The sequence below is a fragment of the Thermobia domestica genome, chromosome 15 (genome assembly GCF_964235325.1).
Source record: "Thermobia domestica chromosome 15, izTheDome1.hap1.1, whole genome shotgun sequence".
NCBI lineage: Eukaryota > Metazoa > Arthropoda > Insecta > Zygentoma > Lepismatidae > Thermobia > Thermobia domestica.
Window position 1 is genome coordinate 16,372,917 of NC_137468.1, and position 17,150 is coordinate 16,390,066.

Below are 17,150 nucleotides of genomic sequence, written 5' to 3' on the forward strand. Positions count from 1 at the left end.
GAATCTGTTCACTAGTCAATACAAAGAGCAACAAAATAGCTTTACTTGTCAGTCCGTATATACATTTCCGTTACTATATAATTGCTGGGTTCCTGTTGGTCAGGGAAGTCAGGGAAAATTCAGACGAAATGGTGCAGGTCAGGGGAAACTCCAGAAAAAAACTGGAAATTAGGGAAATTTTATAAAATATATTTTTTGTAACATTAATTGTACACCAATTTCAGCTTAACCAACCATAAATGATCACAATATGGGACGTTGCTTAGATTTTTATGGGACGTAAGTGGAATGTACGTATGAGAAATTGATTACTATTGTCTCTATAGAATAAATGTTTCCCTATATAAATTTTCAGTTATTTATTCCTCATTTATATCAGCGTGATTCGATACCTGTCATGAAAGTCAGGGAATTTTCTGCCAAAGGTCAGGTAAAAGTCCGAGAAATAGATTTCTCCAGATCAATAGGAACCCTGAATTGTAATTTCATGTATGTAGTTATGGTTACAATTAAAGAAAAAATCCCGACTTACAAATATAGCAACTAACAAAGACGGTGGAAGTATGATTAGACAATATTCACTAATTTACACTATAGAATGAATATTGAATAGTTAGAAAACACCTTACATTTCTGTATTAAATTAGAAGGCAAAAGGTTTCAAGGCTTTTTCTTGTTTCTTCTTCGGTGTGACTCTTTCGGCTGCGCTGCTAAATGTACAACATGTGTATGGAAATCCTCTAACTCGAATAAAATAACTTCTTTAAAAATTAAATTCTATGCAGGTTCATTCCACACTTCCAAGTCATGAAGGAAAAATTGCTGAAATGTTTTAAAAGCCGTTACATTTTTCAGAAAATTGATCTTATTATACTAGTAATTTTATTTCACGTTTACTACGTAAATTTTAAAAACTGTATAATTGTGTAAAGTTCTAAAGTCAGAATTTTAAATTATAATTTTGTTTTAACTTTGCAGCCTAAGTTCTGAGAACGAACTTTATACAATTAAGACATTTGTAATTACTATATATACTCACCTTATACAGTATATATATATATATATATATATATATATATACATGGTTAGAATAAAGAGGTCAAGGGACCGCGGTGGCTTAGTGGTAGAGCGTTCACCTCTGGTGCATGGGGTCTTTAGATCGATCCCAGCTCGCGTCAAGTGAACTTTGTGATGGACCGTGTGCGTGAAATTTTCTCGGTTTTCTATCGTTTCCTCCCACATTATTCATTTCACCATTTCATTCATTTCTCATCATCACCGTCTCCTGTGGGACGTAAAACTTAGATTTCCTTTTTAAAGAGGTCAATTTTAGACATACGAAAATTGAAATGAAAAGTGGTTGTTTACATTGTTATTTAGAACGTAAAGACGCAATGAAAACACAAACTAGAGACACTTGACTTACAAAACTCGAACGGCTCATTGATGGCTTTAGAAACGAGAGAAAAAGAAAAAAGAAAAGAATGCCATAGAGAGGTCCTATCATGTATCGCTGTCAGCATTTTAAGTAACATTCAGAGTGAGAAATGGCTAACCTTATACCTCTGGTTATCGATCATTAATTGGATATTTCGACCTACGTGAAGATCATTTTCGCCATCGGTTTATGCTGCGTCACCAGACTCTTTCTATTACATCTTCTAATGTGATTTTCTACTATTACTACTACTACTACTTCATTATTATTATTATTATTATTATTATTATTATTATTATTATTATTATTATTATTATTATTATTATTATTATTATTATTATTATTATAAAGTTATGCGCGAAGTGTTGTAAACCTTGTTGCCGTTTATGCTGTCACCTATTTACTGACACTAATTTTGCTTACTCTGCAGAACTGGTCGATTCGATTACAGATTTTGTGTAATTTCACACTGGTCTTTTTGTTATCGATAAAATCGTTTCCACTTATAATTCACTTTTATGATTATTGTACACACTTATTCCTATGAATATATACAATTGTATTATTATATGCTAGGTGTCAGTAAATGGGTGAATAAACCGCAACAAAGTTTACGGAATACTTCGCGTACAATTGTATTTTTAAGCAAGCTGAAAACCACATTAGAAGATGTAATATAAAAGAATACAGTGATGCAGCATGATCTGAAGCCGAAGGTGATCTTCACGTAAGCCAAATATCTAATTAATGAAAGAAAACAGAGGCGCAAGGTTAGCCACATTTCTCATATGTATATGTACCATATATGAGTAGCTTCAATAAGTAGATAAACATTCAAAATGATAAATAGTGGGTGGGGTGGCTCAGTGGTAAAGCTTTCACCTCCGGTGCTTGGGGTCCCTGGTTCGATCCCAGCTCGCGCCGTGTGGACTTTGTGGTGGACAAATACCGTGCTCGTGGGTTTTCTCGGGGTTCTCCCGTATCCTCCCACTTTCTTCATTTTACCATTTCACTCATTTCTCATTATCACCGTCTACTTTAGCCTACTCGGCATAACCGTGGGACGTTAAACTTAAAGATTTCATTTCATTTTTCAAAATGATAAATAGTAACACAAATCAAATTTTCTCCGATTTTTTTTAACTCCCTTACGACAAGCCCTTTGAGTCTTCAAGGCTAAATATCTATAACTGGCTTTTCAGTATGCTTGTATTGTAAATACGAGGATCAGTCAAAAAGTTAGATGCACTGCTAAAGAACATAAGACAAGATATTAATTTTACAACTTTATTTGTATCGTAAAATTCCACTCACAATCTACTTTTCAACGTAATTACCTTCGCTATTTAAGCATTTGTCGAGGCGTGGTACAAGTTTTTCTGTGCCTTCTGCAAAGAAATCCCGTCCCATGCCCGATAACCGTTTTTGGGCTGCAGTTTTTTTTTACCTCATTATCCGAGTGGTATCGTCGCTTTGAAAGTTCGTCTTTCATGGGACCAAACACATGGAGTTCACACGGTTAAAGGTCTGGGTTATAAGGAGGAGGATGATCTTCCCTCGTGCTCAGCATCGTCAATGTCTGTACGTCCGTTCTCAAATATGTTATACCACTCCGCGGTAGCTTAACGTGACATTTACTATACACTTCATGCAACTGCTGATAAATTTCAGTGCAAGTACACTTTTCCTCCCCCCCAAAAAAAAAACGAATCACTGCACGCATTTCCAATTTGAACGCCACTTACAGCTGTCGAGTTATATTTATTACGACTGATTATCAGAACACCTCGACTTGCCTCATGAAAGCCGCTACGTCACACGATACAGCTGCATGTCTGCAGTATTATCACACAGTTTCATCAAAAGAGCCTTTGACCAAAAATATTTACGAAGGAGTCCAACTAACTTTCTGACTGACCCACATAATTTCTTTCTTTCTTGAGTTCATTCTAATACTAGTAGCTCCTCTTAGCGTAGTTGTTAACGCTCTTGCCTTCGGTGCAAGCGCTCCTGGGCTCAATTCAACGGTTGAAAAGGTATAACAACTTTTTCAGGCCAGGCCATCCTGAGTGAGATTCTTCATTCACATCGGACAAATGCCGGAATGGTACCTAACATACAGTTCCCAGGCCGCTTCTTTTTCCCCTGTTTCCCGGATAGTGTGCCCACCGAGGGATATTATCCCTCATACGTGACGGGCGTAAGGCTATAGTTGCCGATAATGCCCAGAAAATAAATAAATAATGTATTTCTTCTCTTTGACAGGAATCTTCGGCTTCGTTGTTTTGGCTATTCTTCTAATTCCATTTTACTATATCGAAGTTGGCAGACCATTTAGTGATAACCCTCGCGGAGTTTTAGAAGATGCAATCGATGGTTTTACCCAGTTGGGGAACAATGCACTTCTACTGTGTGCGTTTTTAGGTAAGTATATTGTCTCAATTTACGTTGGAATTATTAAATTTGCTGAGATGGTTGTTCTATATGGTTTGTGATTGACGTCTTTGTATTGAACGTATTTTCTAAAAATGTATAAATTGGATGCCGTCCCAGAGGCATTTTAACTCGTGAAGCAGTTGAAATAACTCTGAAAAAGACAGAAAGAAAGATATCGTGAGAGATAAATAGAAAAGCAAAGCAGATATTATGTTTGAGATATTAAGATTATACATAACAAAATTTAATTTTCAGAAAGTAAGGAACATTTAAATACATTTGAAAAGAAATGAATGAAATCAAATCACTAAAATTCCGGTAAATTACCAAAGAAAATAGAAAATTCATTTCCTATATAAATCACTCGATCCAAAACAGAAATGACGCACATATTCAACAACGTTAACGTATCACCTTGTTTGAACTTAAGGTATTGTTTCTGTGAGAAGATAGTAATGAATCAATATAACAAGATGCAAGGGTGATTGAAGAGTGTGTGAGTTTTTATTTCATTTGCGTAGTCTCCTTTGTACGTAAGTGTACTTGTGCTGTTTGTGTTCAACTTTAGAGGGTTAAAAACTATGTTTTATGGGGTTACATGTCGTAAACGAAGATCGAATGCATTCTTTATTTGTCGGTAGTTTGTTATCAGGCGATGCAGTTAGTATCACTCTATATTTTTTTTTCTTTGAATAATAATAATATGCCCTTGAAGATAAAAGTTATGATGAAAGTTAGAGTTAACTGATAGAAAATCAGGCAGAAGAAGAAAATATTTCAATTTGAAACCATGTTTTCACATTAATACAGAACTTGCCAAATTTGCAGACTCGAACATAAGGGGGAGGAGGCGTGGTGGCTCAATGATAGAGCGCTTATTCCTGGTGCGTGGGTTCTCGGGGTACTCCCGTTTCCTCCCACATTCTCATTCCACTGACTCTTCCATTATCATTCACTTGCTTTAATTATCCATCTCCCTTAGCCTGAAGGGCATGATTGATGGACTGTCATTTCGAACATACGGTGTCATATCATATTCCAACATGTGATTGAATTAAACTAGCACCCAATCACTATTTAGTGTTTTAAAATCTTGTTAAACAATTTTTTAACATCCGTAATCCTTAAATACTTCTTGTCTGCTCCTTTTATGATACGTACAACACATGTTGAAGTGTAACTATCGCAAATTCAACTGTCAGTGACTGAAGTATAGGAGATTTTTTTTTTCTTTTTTTACATCATGTGCACTTAAATTTATTTCTTGCGGATAGTCTTTGGTCAGATGCTGCTGATCAAAGACGCTTTTACTAATAACAGAGCGCTGATGTTTTTTCATCAGGTAAAGTTCGTCCAATGTCATGATGATCGTAGGTAGACAGAGTATGTATAGGTTTTCTTAAAGTATTCTTCCTTAACATAATTTTCATTAATTTTTAATCGTTTCTCCCATTTCATTATCAGTCTATTCAGGGAAGTGTAAAGGCTTAAGTATAAGCTGGTTTAGGTCATTGACGATGTCCTGACTGCTTAAAAAAATGAACCGACTTTAAGGAAGCACTAGAAGACAGAAAATAATAATACAGCGCTTAAAAGAAAAAACAATTTCTTGCTATTATCTGTACATATATATTAATCGTGAGAAACCAAAGATATTAATGCCTCATAAAATCACCATCGAAGTAATTTTGTATTAGGATTGGCACGACTTCAAATAATTTTTATATGTAATAGTAATAAATTATTTTCTACTTTTAAGCGCTTTATTGTTATTTTCTGTTTTTTTTTTTTTTTTCTTTCTTTATTGATCTCAATATGATAAACGATCTTAATTTAAGAAACGAGAAATACATTAACGTTTTAAAAAAAAAATATTCATTATAAATGATATTGTTTTCTTTTGTGTTACAGGCACCGTAATTAGCATATCATTCTTCAATTTCGCTGGCGTGAGTGTAACAAAAGAAATATCAGCTACAACCAGAATGGTGTTAGATAGTGTAAGGACTCTTGTTATATGGGCTGTGTCACTTGGGCTAGGGTGGCAGAAATTCTATTGGTTACAGGTAAGAATCTACAAGTACTATGTGTCATTTAGAGGTATATTTGTTACCATTAAAAGACAGACTAATACATAATTTATTTTAGCAGAACAAAAAATATAAGTTGTTATCGGCAACTGACGATATACTTTTAGCTCTATGAAAATTAGCTTCCGTCGATTTTCTCGAAAATGATTAATGAGAATTCATCCTCAAGCATGTCATTCTGTTAGGTTCTATTAGGTTCAATGTCATCTATTCATATATAATATCGGGTGTTCTAAAAAGTTCGCCCACGTACAACACAGCGCTATTCTACAGGTCAAACTAAAGCGGAAATGCTATATAATAGTATACCTTCTGGGGCCTCCTTTAACCCCTATGGGGAATCAAATATTTAACGATGTGGCAATGGCGGAAATTAACTTAAAAGCATCTACATCGATTGTGCTAGAGTCAAAGCATCTACATCGATTGTGCTAGAGTCAACGTCTATAAACTTTAAGTGCCATCTGGGAAGAATCGATGTAACTATTTGATGGATTAATAGATCTATTCTATGGTTGTTTATCTGCGACGTTGCCACATAATGCGATTTGTGTCTCCAGACTAGGGCTCAAAAGATATATAATTATTTTTTTCGCTTTATTTTGACTTGTAGAATAGAGCATTCTAATGCGTGGGCATCATTTTTAGAACGCCCGATATATAAGCAAAAAGTAACGTGTAAGAGTTATCCGTAATTTTGGGCTATATTTCATTAATATTTTATATATTAATTTATTTATTTGCCTGTTTTTCATGCAGTTGAGATTTCAGTTGAGTACGCATACAGTTGTCAATAATAAAATACTATTATTGGGTAGAGACAGTGACAGTCCGGGATTCTAGCCTTTCACCTAATTTATTTTACAAATTACAAAATAATCTTTGTGTCTACAAAGTTAATATCTTAAATCGTCCTTCTGACCAGACAGGTGAAGGAAGGAAATGTTTTATACGGGAACCCCTTTAGCTCATAGCAGCCTCCAGGGTGTCTTGCAGCGACTTTAGGATATGGTCCTTTGGTAACCTCCTTAGCTCATGGCAGACATGTGAGGTTCGGTTGTGGTTAGGAATCCGTTTTACTCATGGCAGCCTCTAGGGATTAGGCAAGGCAGTACTCCGTCGACCTCCGGAGCAGGTGTAGGTTAAGCAATAAGTGGTCAGCTGATGCCTCCCGTCTTCATTGGATCCACTTTTATAGGCCATTTGTGAGTGGCTCGTTCCTCTTCGGTTCCCGTCATGCTGTTCTTCTTGTCTTCCTGGATTTGTGTATCGTCTGCTGCATTGATGCTTATAAACAATAACATGTGTTGCTTGAATAACATGTGCTCACGCTGTAAGGTGAGGATCCTTGTAATACATATTCTTGAACGAAACCTTAAACTATAGAAATCTAATCTCCCTGAATGAAGCATAAATGTAATCTGGGCCCTAATTCAGTGAAACGCCAACTGGGCCCCCCTAGAAGTGCTAAAAATGTTTATTAATATGTAAAATCAGGAGGAACCCAAATTTCGAATTTTATATTTCTAGGGGGAGGGCAAAAATTAATGCTTGGCCGTGCAGGAAAACCTTCAAGTTATGGTGCTGATTACCACACGCAATTACTTAAGGTTAGGATTACCAATATAAGCTCAATTCATAATGCATTCCTGGTTGTGGGTTAATGTATGTGGTGATAAGCGACGTACACAGGGGGATCCTAGTGGTTCGTATCCGCTTCTCCCAAAATGCCGTCTTCTCTGTAAATTTAATCTAATTTTCGGCGTGATTTTACAAATTTTAGTATTTCTTATTGAATTTGAACTCTCCTAAAATAAGAGCTTCTTCATGGCTAAGCGGTTAGCGTAAGCGCCTTTGGGGTCCGAGACACGGGTTCTATTTCCGGCGAGAGCTCATGTGGTTCGGATTTCACGTTAATCAGTAGGTCCACGTCTCATATAGCCCAGCTGCTGAATGGGACGTTAAACTCAAAATCAACTCAACTTCCCGAAAATAAATCCATGCGTACGTCCCTGGTAGTGATCACTAAAATTTTAATAACTTGTTGCTGATTTTAATGTTTTATGTAGAAAAAGATTAAGTAAAAAGGTTAAGACTGCATCTGTATGATTTGATTTTATTTTATTTTAAAAGATTTTATTTCGCTTTATGACGGAAGAAAAACTGAGGTGGTATTATTATTATTATTATTATTATTCCAGATTATTGGATTTCTGCTCCTGACTATCGGAATGTTTGTATATAACAACGTGATAATTGTTCCAACGCTGAAGAAATTTGGTGTTTTGAAATCTCAGTCAACGGAAATACTTAGCACACCGGCAGATGAATCTGGATTATCACATGGAATTCAGTGAATGCTAGGATAAAATATGGGGAAAAAAATAATAATTAATTAAATAAAAATAACTATCCGAGAGTTCCTGTAAACTTAAATTGCACGTTTCGAAATGTCTGAAACGTGCAAAGTGAAAAGTGTCTTTGAAATGACAATAATAAGTATTGTTCGAAGAAGAAGACTGCATCTGTAATATTTGTAAATGTGTGATACGTATAAACATAAATCAATGTGGGAAGTACTAATGTGATCGTTTTGCAGAGACATATACTGAAGGAAATGACAAAATAGACAGACTTAGTTTTCTAACCTCAAACAACTTGTAGACTGAGCAGACAGACAGACAGACAGAGAGAGAGAGAGAGAGGTTTGGATTTGTGTTACTGCTATCCATTTTTAATGGTATTATTGAAAAGAAATGATCAGTACATAAAGAGACCACTTCTCTCTTTGTATCTGTTTCTCATACTTGCTTCTCTCCCCCCTTAGACTCTGTTCACGAGCCGTTTGGTGCTTGAAAGCTGTTTGTGTCTTAATTTCTGTTTATTTGTATTATAAAGATCAACAACCATGTAAGTAGGTATAGGTGCATGATGAATTTAATTCTTAAGTATTTTGTCAAAATACTTGTTACAGCTAGAGAATGAAGAGGGTCCACTAAGTAAATGCTGTAGTTCTAATGAAAACCATGAGTGAATCAATGTTTTTCCAAGGCATAATTGAAAAAAAAAAAAAAAAAAATGATCTCTATATTTATACTGCTATATTTTACAAGTAGTTTTAAAAATGAGAAAAAGCGGAAAGGCTATTACTCACCGTAAAAAATATGTAGCAGAATTTTCTTCTACATGCAACAGGTAGCGCTTTCGGAAGATGCTACTTCCTTCATCAGCCTATGCTAGACTTCAAAAATAATAAAAAAAAAAAACATGAAGGATGTTTTCCATGAACATCGGTTTTTCTCATTGAATATAATCACGGCTCGCAATATTGTGATAGTTTTAAAAATTTATTATTCTGCTCTTAAAATTTGATTACAGTGATACCTTGGAATTCGAACCTAATCCGGTACAGAACCCCGTTCGAATCCTAAGACGGTTCTTGTCCCCTTTAAAATAATGGAAACTGGATTAGTTCATTCCATGGTCCCACAAACTCGAATTTTTAAAATGATTTTAATAATAAATACAGTAGATTTTACGGTAAAATATTTAAAAAAATAATAATTGTGTAATAAAAATATAAGTTCACAATATTATAAAGATGTCGACAAATCTCACGAGTTGCTTTCACTGCAGCTTTCGACAAATCGTATGTGTGGCCTAAACACTGAGTAAACATACGCACAAGCATAAATGCCTGAGTACTGAGCTTTCGAATTCCAAAGCTGTGTTTCCGAGGATAATATTGTACTTAAATTCTTTAGTGCAAACATCTATATTTTGATTAATTAGTATTTTTTTAAAACAGATCAAGGCAGTTGTATGTATCTTTATGAATCGAGATGATCGTCGCCAAAGCAATTTTTTTCTTTTTTTTTTTTTTTTGTTACAGTACATCACACTTAACATTTAGAAACCTTTTCTAATATCAACCATTAAAAGATTCTCACACATAGAGTGTTACTGTCCTTATTATAGCATATTTAAATTAGGATTTTTAAAAAAAAAAAACAAAAAAAAAAAACTTAAGTTTGCTGGTTATATCTACAGTCAGCCCTGTTGCCAGGGAGGAATTACAGGAACCAGACACTCTCAAAATTTTCCTTCGTTGGATGCATTTTGCTGAACACAACGAAAATATGTGCAATACTTTTCGTATTGGAACGAAAAGAAAGCTCACTTTCTCCTCATAAGTGCTTCAGCCTGTTAATGCTCATATGAGTCGTCCAGTTTCAGAACGGCTCTTGTTCATTTACTGCAAATGCCAGAAAACATAGAAAAAATGTAGAATCTGTGTTTTGTAGAATTGGGCATACTTCAGTGTGTTCATGTGGAAAACTTGAAGCATGCTCAAATATTTCCAGTTCTACAGAACGCATCGACCCTACAGTTTTTCTACGTTTTCTGGGATTTGTTTATAAATGGACAAAAGCTTTTTAGAACTGGACGACTCATATATACGTACGTTTTTTCGGTAGTTTGAGACAGTTTTATGCATGAATGAAAGGGTTTCAGAAAGAAAGAAAAAAAAATGAACATGGTTGTATTATTATCATAGAATACATAATACGTATGGTGAGAGAAGTTAAATTTTCTGCATGTAATTGCATTTATTTCAGCTTGGAAAAATGTTGATTCCTCATTCCGAAAGAATCAGAATGAAGTTAGCAGCTCATAATATATTTACATTAATGAGAAATGACATAAATATATATGTATATTTGTATTTTAAAAGGAAATGTCGATTCAGTGCGCCCAAGTATTTAATGTAATATTTTATATTTCTTTTATTTTTTTTTAAAAGAAATAAAACGTGGTTAAATGTTTAAAAAAATTGTTTTGTATCAACAAATTTTAACCCGTGCGGAATATATGTAGGGTAGGTTCCTATAAGAGTACGTAGTGCCAATTTCCAAAGTTTGTAGCACTGTGAGATGACAGTGTCTAGGCGTTAGCAGACAGCGTAAGGAAGTTTGTGAGTGATCATGAAGGAAGTAATAGGCGGTGAACAGGGATTGAGTAATTAGCAAGTAAGTACACTCATGTCCAAAATGATTCTCGCATATCTATAACTGTCTTCTTATAAGAATATAATTTGATAATGATTTTGCAGGATACTTTTAATACTAATACTATGTGTACAATCGGCAAATGTATATTTGTGGTGATTTTCATAAGAAAAGAATTATAAATACGAAAATTAGAATGAGTAAAACAAAATGTTGCTAAATTGATAAGAAAGTTTTATTTTCGTTTTATTCTTATTTACTGCTCTTTTGACATGAAATTTTCCACATACATGTGTTTGCCGATTGTACACATACTAACATTACAAGAAATACCGGTTGAATTCGTAATCAAATTATATTCCTACAACAACATTTTTATAGACATGCGACAATAATTTTAGACATGAGTGTACATTCATGTCATTTCAATCTAATATAATGTCTGCCCAATAACGGATTACCTTCACCGTAAATATCTGGACATGCCTTGAAACTACATAGGTGTGCATTGCACATGTATAGTCTAATTGATTCTACCATATGGTGACCAAACATAAAAGTAGCATTGTCCTCAAAAAGTCATGGCATTGAACAGTACCCAAAGAGTTCGCATGCGTACTGTTTGCAGGGAGTACACATGCATTGTTCATATGAACGAATTGCAACAATTAAAAAGATAAAAAGTATCATTCCAATGGATAGGAGTACATCCATTCAGCCCTGACATTTTCACATATGATTTCCTACCGGCAGCAGTAACAAATCGACCAGCTATGGCAGAGTACCAAGAGGAAACCTGTCAGTGCTCCGATATTTCAATTGGGCCTCTAGAGGTTGATATTCAGCATCCGAGGAATTCCAATCATAATGTAGTGTCTGGAAGTCCAGTGGCAGTAACAGAAGTTAACCTATGGGTATCTCACTTTGATTTGTTCCCCCTGCCCAAAGCCAAACATGGGTGGAAGCGCCGTAGATGCGGGAAGAGATCCGAAATAATATCACCATATAAAGCAACAGTAGTGTATGCACCAAGGACGCATGTAAAGCAGGCAAACGTTGCAAACAGCAAAAGCGCTTGAAATTTGATACTGCTCTACCTTTCACATCTACAGACCTTCGAGATATATATATATATATATATATATATATATAGTGGCGGATCCAGGATATGATCAAGGGAGGGGCTAAACCATAATTTGCCGTTTTATCCAGTGTAAAGCAGAATTGAAGCCCATTTTATCCAGTGTAAACCTGAGCGTCAAGGGGAGCTATAGACCCTTAGCCCCCTTGGATCCGCCCTTGTATATATATATTTATATAATATTCACAGAAAGTTAAGAAAGCTGCGAGGAGACAATGACTAGAGATTGAACTCGATGTGAAGGTTGCGAGCAATGGTGGTGTGAAGCGTGGTCTTCATATCAAAGACAGGGTGCCTTTCAGTATGTCACGTGTTCGAGTTCTTTCTTTCGTCTCCTTAAGTACTTTGAAGTGCGTACTCTTTAAAGATACTATTTTACATTTATTTAGTAATAACTATATATGCTGTATTCTATTCCATTTAATTTTTCGTTCCATACGAAAGTAAAGATAAGTAGTTTAAGTAGTAGGTGCAGTTGTTTTGTGTTTGTTTTCGTTCCTGTAATATGACGTTCAGCACAAAGTGCGTACTCTTATAGGAACTTATCATACCCCATGCCAAGCAGTTAGAACTTCACTTTAAACAATAGATCCCATTTTACACAGAATGTTGTTCGGTTTATAACGGGCCGATTTAGATGCCACTGCCATTTGGAGAATGACGCTAGAACGTCGTGTCTGTTGTGAGCAGTAAGATCTGAAGCTGTAGGTGGACGAGTTTCATGAAATATGTTACCTACATTAAATCGTTACTGGGAAGGTATGTTATGGCCCTTTTCCATGCTCGTTTTTCCTACATATACACAGTGTTGGAAGAATGGGTTCACACTGGGAGTGACTACTGCAAAAACTATTGTGGCCTGTTTCAAGAACCAGAGAGCGTGGCGAAACAGTCGCCCAGGAAGGCAACACTCGCAGTGCTGCAGGGGATCCGCCGCTTGGCGTACTAGGAAAATCTAACGTGTGATAGGCCAGCGATTCAATTTAGTACCTTCAACTGTGAATAGCCATTCTTAAGTGGCTTTGAGATGGGTTTGTAAGATTCGCGTACACCACCTGCTTCCGTACACATTGCAGAACGAGAACGAACCGCAGAAAATTATGAAAAAGACGTGGCGGAATCCGAATGGCATACAGTCCTCACAATAACTTAAACACTATAATTGCTGATCTGGCACTGACACATCGTAACAGCGATGCCAAAGGTCCTTACCATCGGAAAGTATCCACGGGGTTTATGATTATTATGGGATTTAATTTTAGCTGGGAAAAGCGATACGGTATTATATGCACTAACACGTAATTACATTTTTCTGTCGCATTTCTCATTCGGAAATACAATGCCTAATAACTGAAATTCTTACTACTATACTTCCTGTTTCCCACGTTGAGATGTCAAAAACGTGTTGTCTTCTGATTTGAAGGTTATTTTGCGAAATGTAAACTAGCTCATACGCCAAAATTTTAGATAGATGACTTTTAAGTATAATTTTTTATGCTATTTAATTCTGGTTTTTTAAAACCTTATTGTATTACTACTACAGACAGAAGGCCAGAAGTCGAAAAAAATGCTGAAACAGAAGTTTCTCAAAAAGAAATAGTTTTTAAAATATGGCGTACTTAATATCTTAACGAGTCTGTGAAATATTAGAATGTGCATTTCCGTAACAATAAAACTAAATAAACATTACCATCATCCCAAAAATGTTACAATAAACCTATTCCTTTGCTCTAAAAGCAGGTAAATTTTACTGTTCTTGATTGGAGATACGCGTAAATCTAAAACACTAAATGGATTTTTGGAATTATTGGGTAGTCTGCACTCCAAAAGCGTCTTCTGTTATATAACTAGTGACGCCACTATTTCCACTCCAAATGAAATTACAATACACATTCATCGAGTATTTTTAGCACTTTAAAGATAATTTTTATTTTAACTTAATTTACTGGTAAATCCAGGTTTTATCAGCCGTCACAATATCTAAAACCCTCCTGGAGTCGCCGCTTTGAAATTGCTGAAGCATGTTTGACACGGTTCCACTCTTGTCTGCTTTTGATTTTCAGTCAAATTATGTGACATCCACCGAGATGAAACCTTTCTCGTACGCAAGTGTTTATGCAAGATGGTTGAAACATTCGGTGCACTAATCCCAAGAGCAAGTTCGATGCCAAATTATGTCACTCGCGATAACAGCATCAATGTTTTCATCTGCCACTGATGTTGATGGCCTTCCACTGCACCCCTAATCTTCTAATGAGATCCGGACCCGTTTAAATTCTGAAAACCAATGAAACACTGTGGCACGCGACGGTGCACTCGGGGCCGCGGTGACTCAGTGGTAGAGCGTTCACCTCTGGTGCTTGGGGTCCCGGGTTTGACCCCAGCCCCCACCAAGTGAACTTTGTGGTGGACAAACGCCGTGTGCATGGGTTTCCTCGGGGTTCTCCCGTTTCCTCCCACTTTCTTCATTCCACCATTTCATTCATTACTCATCATCACAGTCTTCTTTACCCTAACCGGCATACTGTGGGACGTAAAACTCGACGATTTCAATTCAGCGACGGTGCATTCTCCCTGAAGGCTCGCGTCAACCTTTCCAACGACTTGGCTTCATTTAAACCATATTTAAATTCGTATAGAAGCATAGCTCACAAATCTCTCCTTTCCAACTCCATGGTTGCGGTGCAAATGGTGGCACTCCGGACACTTGGCAACACTGCTCACCACGTCATATGGCATAATCGTCGCGAGACTGGGCCAGTTTACTTAGAAAGGAGGGATGCTTCTCATGCAAGCAACATTTTTTTTTTCTTACAGTGTCCCGTTTGGTTATATCTTAAGTCTTTCCTAGTCACCTTCGTATTTTAAACCACTTTCTAATGGAAGAAAATTAATTTCTAATTATTGACTTCTAATATTACCTGAGCAAGAAAAAAATGAACACCCAGCTGGACACATTTTGAAATGTACTGTACAAAATAGTTTTCATAACACTTTGGAAATAAATTTGTTATTATATAGAGGACATTTCTATCGCATTCCAGGTGTTGGACACAGTCTTAACGGAACAATAATGTGTCCACCCTTACACTCCACAGTGGCATGTCGACTGCATACGGGTGGTATCCTTTTGCCCGACGGCTATGTTATATTGTATTGCAACCTGTGCATCGGCGGTACTGCTTGCTGTGATACCAGGAACATCAGGATTGACCGAGGAGAAGTGGGGACGCGTTCTCTCAAATGAAAACAGATTCAGTCTGAATATTGACTCTGGACATACTCCTCTGACGAGAAGTGGAAAAATACAATGAACTTAGGAATATTGTCGAATATGATCGTTTTGGTGCTCCAAATGTTCTTCTGTATGGAGTCATAATGTTACATGGGCATATTAACCTCGAAATATTTCAACGTAGTACACTCATCAGTCAACGTAATTGTGAAGCTGTAACCCTTTCCAATGTGCGTTTTTTCATAGGTATGGTCGGCCACGATTTAATCTTTATGGATAATAATGCGCGACCACATCGTACAGCGCAGGTGGCGTAGCTCTTGTAACGACAGAATTTTCGGCGAATGGACTGGCCTCCCTGTTCCCCATTTGAATCCCATCGAGCACGTGTGGGATGATATGAGAAGTCGTCTTGCAGCACGTCCAGATGCTAAGGACCATCCAGTAGTTGTCAGGAACGGTATTGGATTAACGAAACTTTATACAACTCATTGTCAATCTTGTGAGCAGCGTGGAAGTATGTTGCAGAGCATGCATGGCTGTTAATAGTAACACCCTTCTAAGAACCATTTCACTCCTATGTCACGGGAGCCGTTATGATTCGCAGTGATTTTAGTGTAAGCTATTGCAGGGTGTCTACTAAAATTCCAAAATGAAATTTCGTGACTTTTTCGTGACCTTTTCTTCACCAAATCATAAAATTTCCTAACATTTTCAAGAGCAAATTTGGGTGCGAATTAGGCCGAATTTTCATCCATGCGATAGAAACGTACTTTGCTTGCGATTTGGTAGCGTCTAAAGCCGACCACTGACATTTTTGGTGGTGAATTTTGACGTTTTGTAGAACGAAATTTTCCAATCTGTTATTACATTTGTAGTTTTAAAAAATCGCGACCCAAAAGCTAAATTTCGTGACATTCGTGACCGATAGACACCCTGTGTTGTGTCTGTACAAAAGTGCCATTTTTACTCTTCTCATCAGATGTTTTCTTCTGTTATTTCCTGTATCATACTGTAGCACTACTATCAATGCACCGTTCAAGTTTCACCAATTATGCCATTTGTAAGTGACAGCATGCGAAACTTACTTTCATCCTTAGGTTTCGCCTACCATGTATATATGTCAGATATCTGGTTTGGCAACGGCCAGACGGCGACCACAGCGACGGACTGTTGGTAATGGCGTTAGAGCAAACTCCGTAGTAAGTGAGTAGTAGTAGAACGGTAGTGTGAAGTGAACTGACCAGACGGTGATAGTGTAAAATGGACGACCTCTCTACTTTCCAAAGAGGGTAAATTGCTGGCGCTTGATTATGCAGTGCAAGCATGACGAAAGTGGCCAGTGCGTTGGTGTGTCGCGAGGAACAGAATCCAAGGTGATAATAGCTTAAAAAAGAAAACTCATGGCAAAACTACGTCGGCGAAAAGGGACAGTGACAGCCCTGCCGAGTATTGAAGCGGATTGTCACTCACAACCGTCATGCGACTGTGGTGCAAGTGACGGAAGAACTCAAGCAGAACCTCGTACAGCCTGTATCGACAATCACAGTTTGCCGTGAGTTGCATAAGGAACCATCACATTGTCGCACGAAGCCAGTGGTGCTGTGAACATTGAACCTGATGACTGGAAACGTGTGATGTAATCAGATGAGTCATTGTTTACCTTATTTCAAATAACGAACCGTATTTTGTGTGTGGCGGGGCTCAAAGAAGTGTATAAGAGACAGTGTGTCTAGTCAACCGTGAAACATGGCGGTGGATCTGGGATTGCATTGGCCGCAATATCCTAGTTTTCAGTGGG

General features: G+C 36.8%; 1 protein-coding gene across 5 annotated transcripts in view; it reads left to right on the forward strand.

Annotated features, from left to right (window-relative positions):
- Positions 1 to 10,054, forward strand: part of Tango9 (transport and golgi organization 9) — a 78,529-nt gene extending 68,475 nt beyond the window's left edge. For all 5 annotated transcript variants that reach the window (XM_081741353.1, XM_081741354.1, XM_081741350.1 and 2 more), the window contains exons 7-9: positions 3,704 to 3,862; positions 5,786 to 5,940; positions 8,166 to 10,054. In XM_081741353.1, coding sequence (XP_081597479.1) covers positions 3,704 to 3,862; positions 5,786 to 5,940; positions 8,166 to 8,321 — 470 coding nt within the window. In that variant the 3' untranslated portion in view covers positions 8,322 to 10,054. The remainder of the gene's footprint in view (positions 1 to 3,703; positions 3,863 to 5,785; positions 5,941 to 8,165) is intronic.
- Positions 10,055 to 17,150: the final 7,096 nt, after the last annotated feature.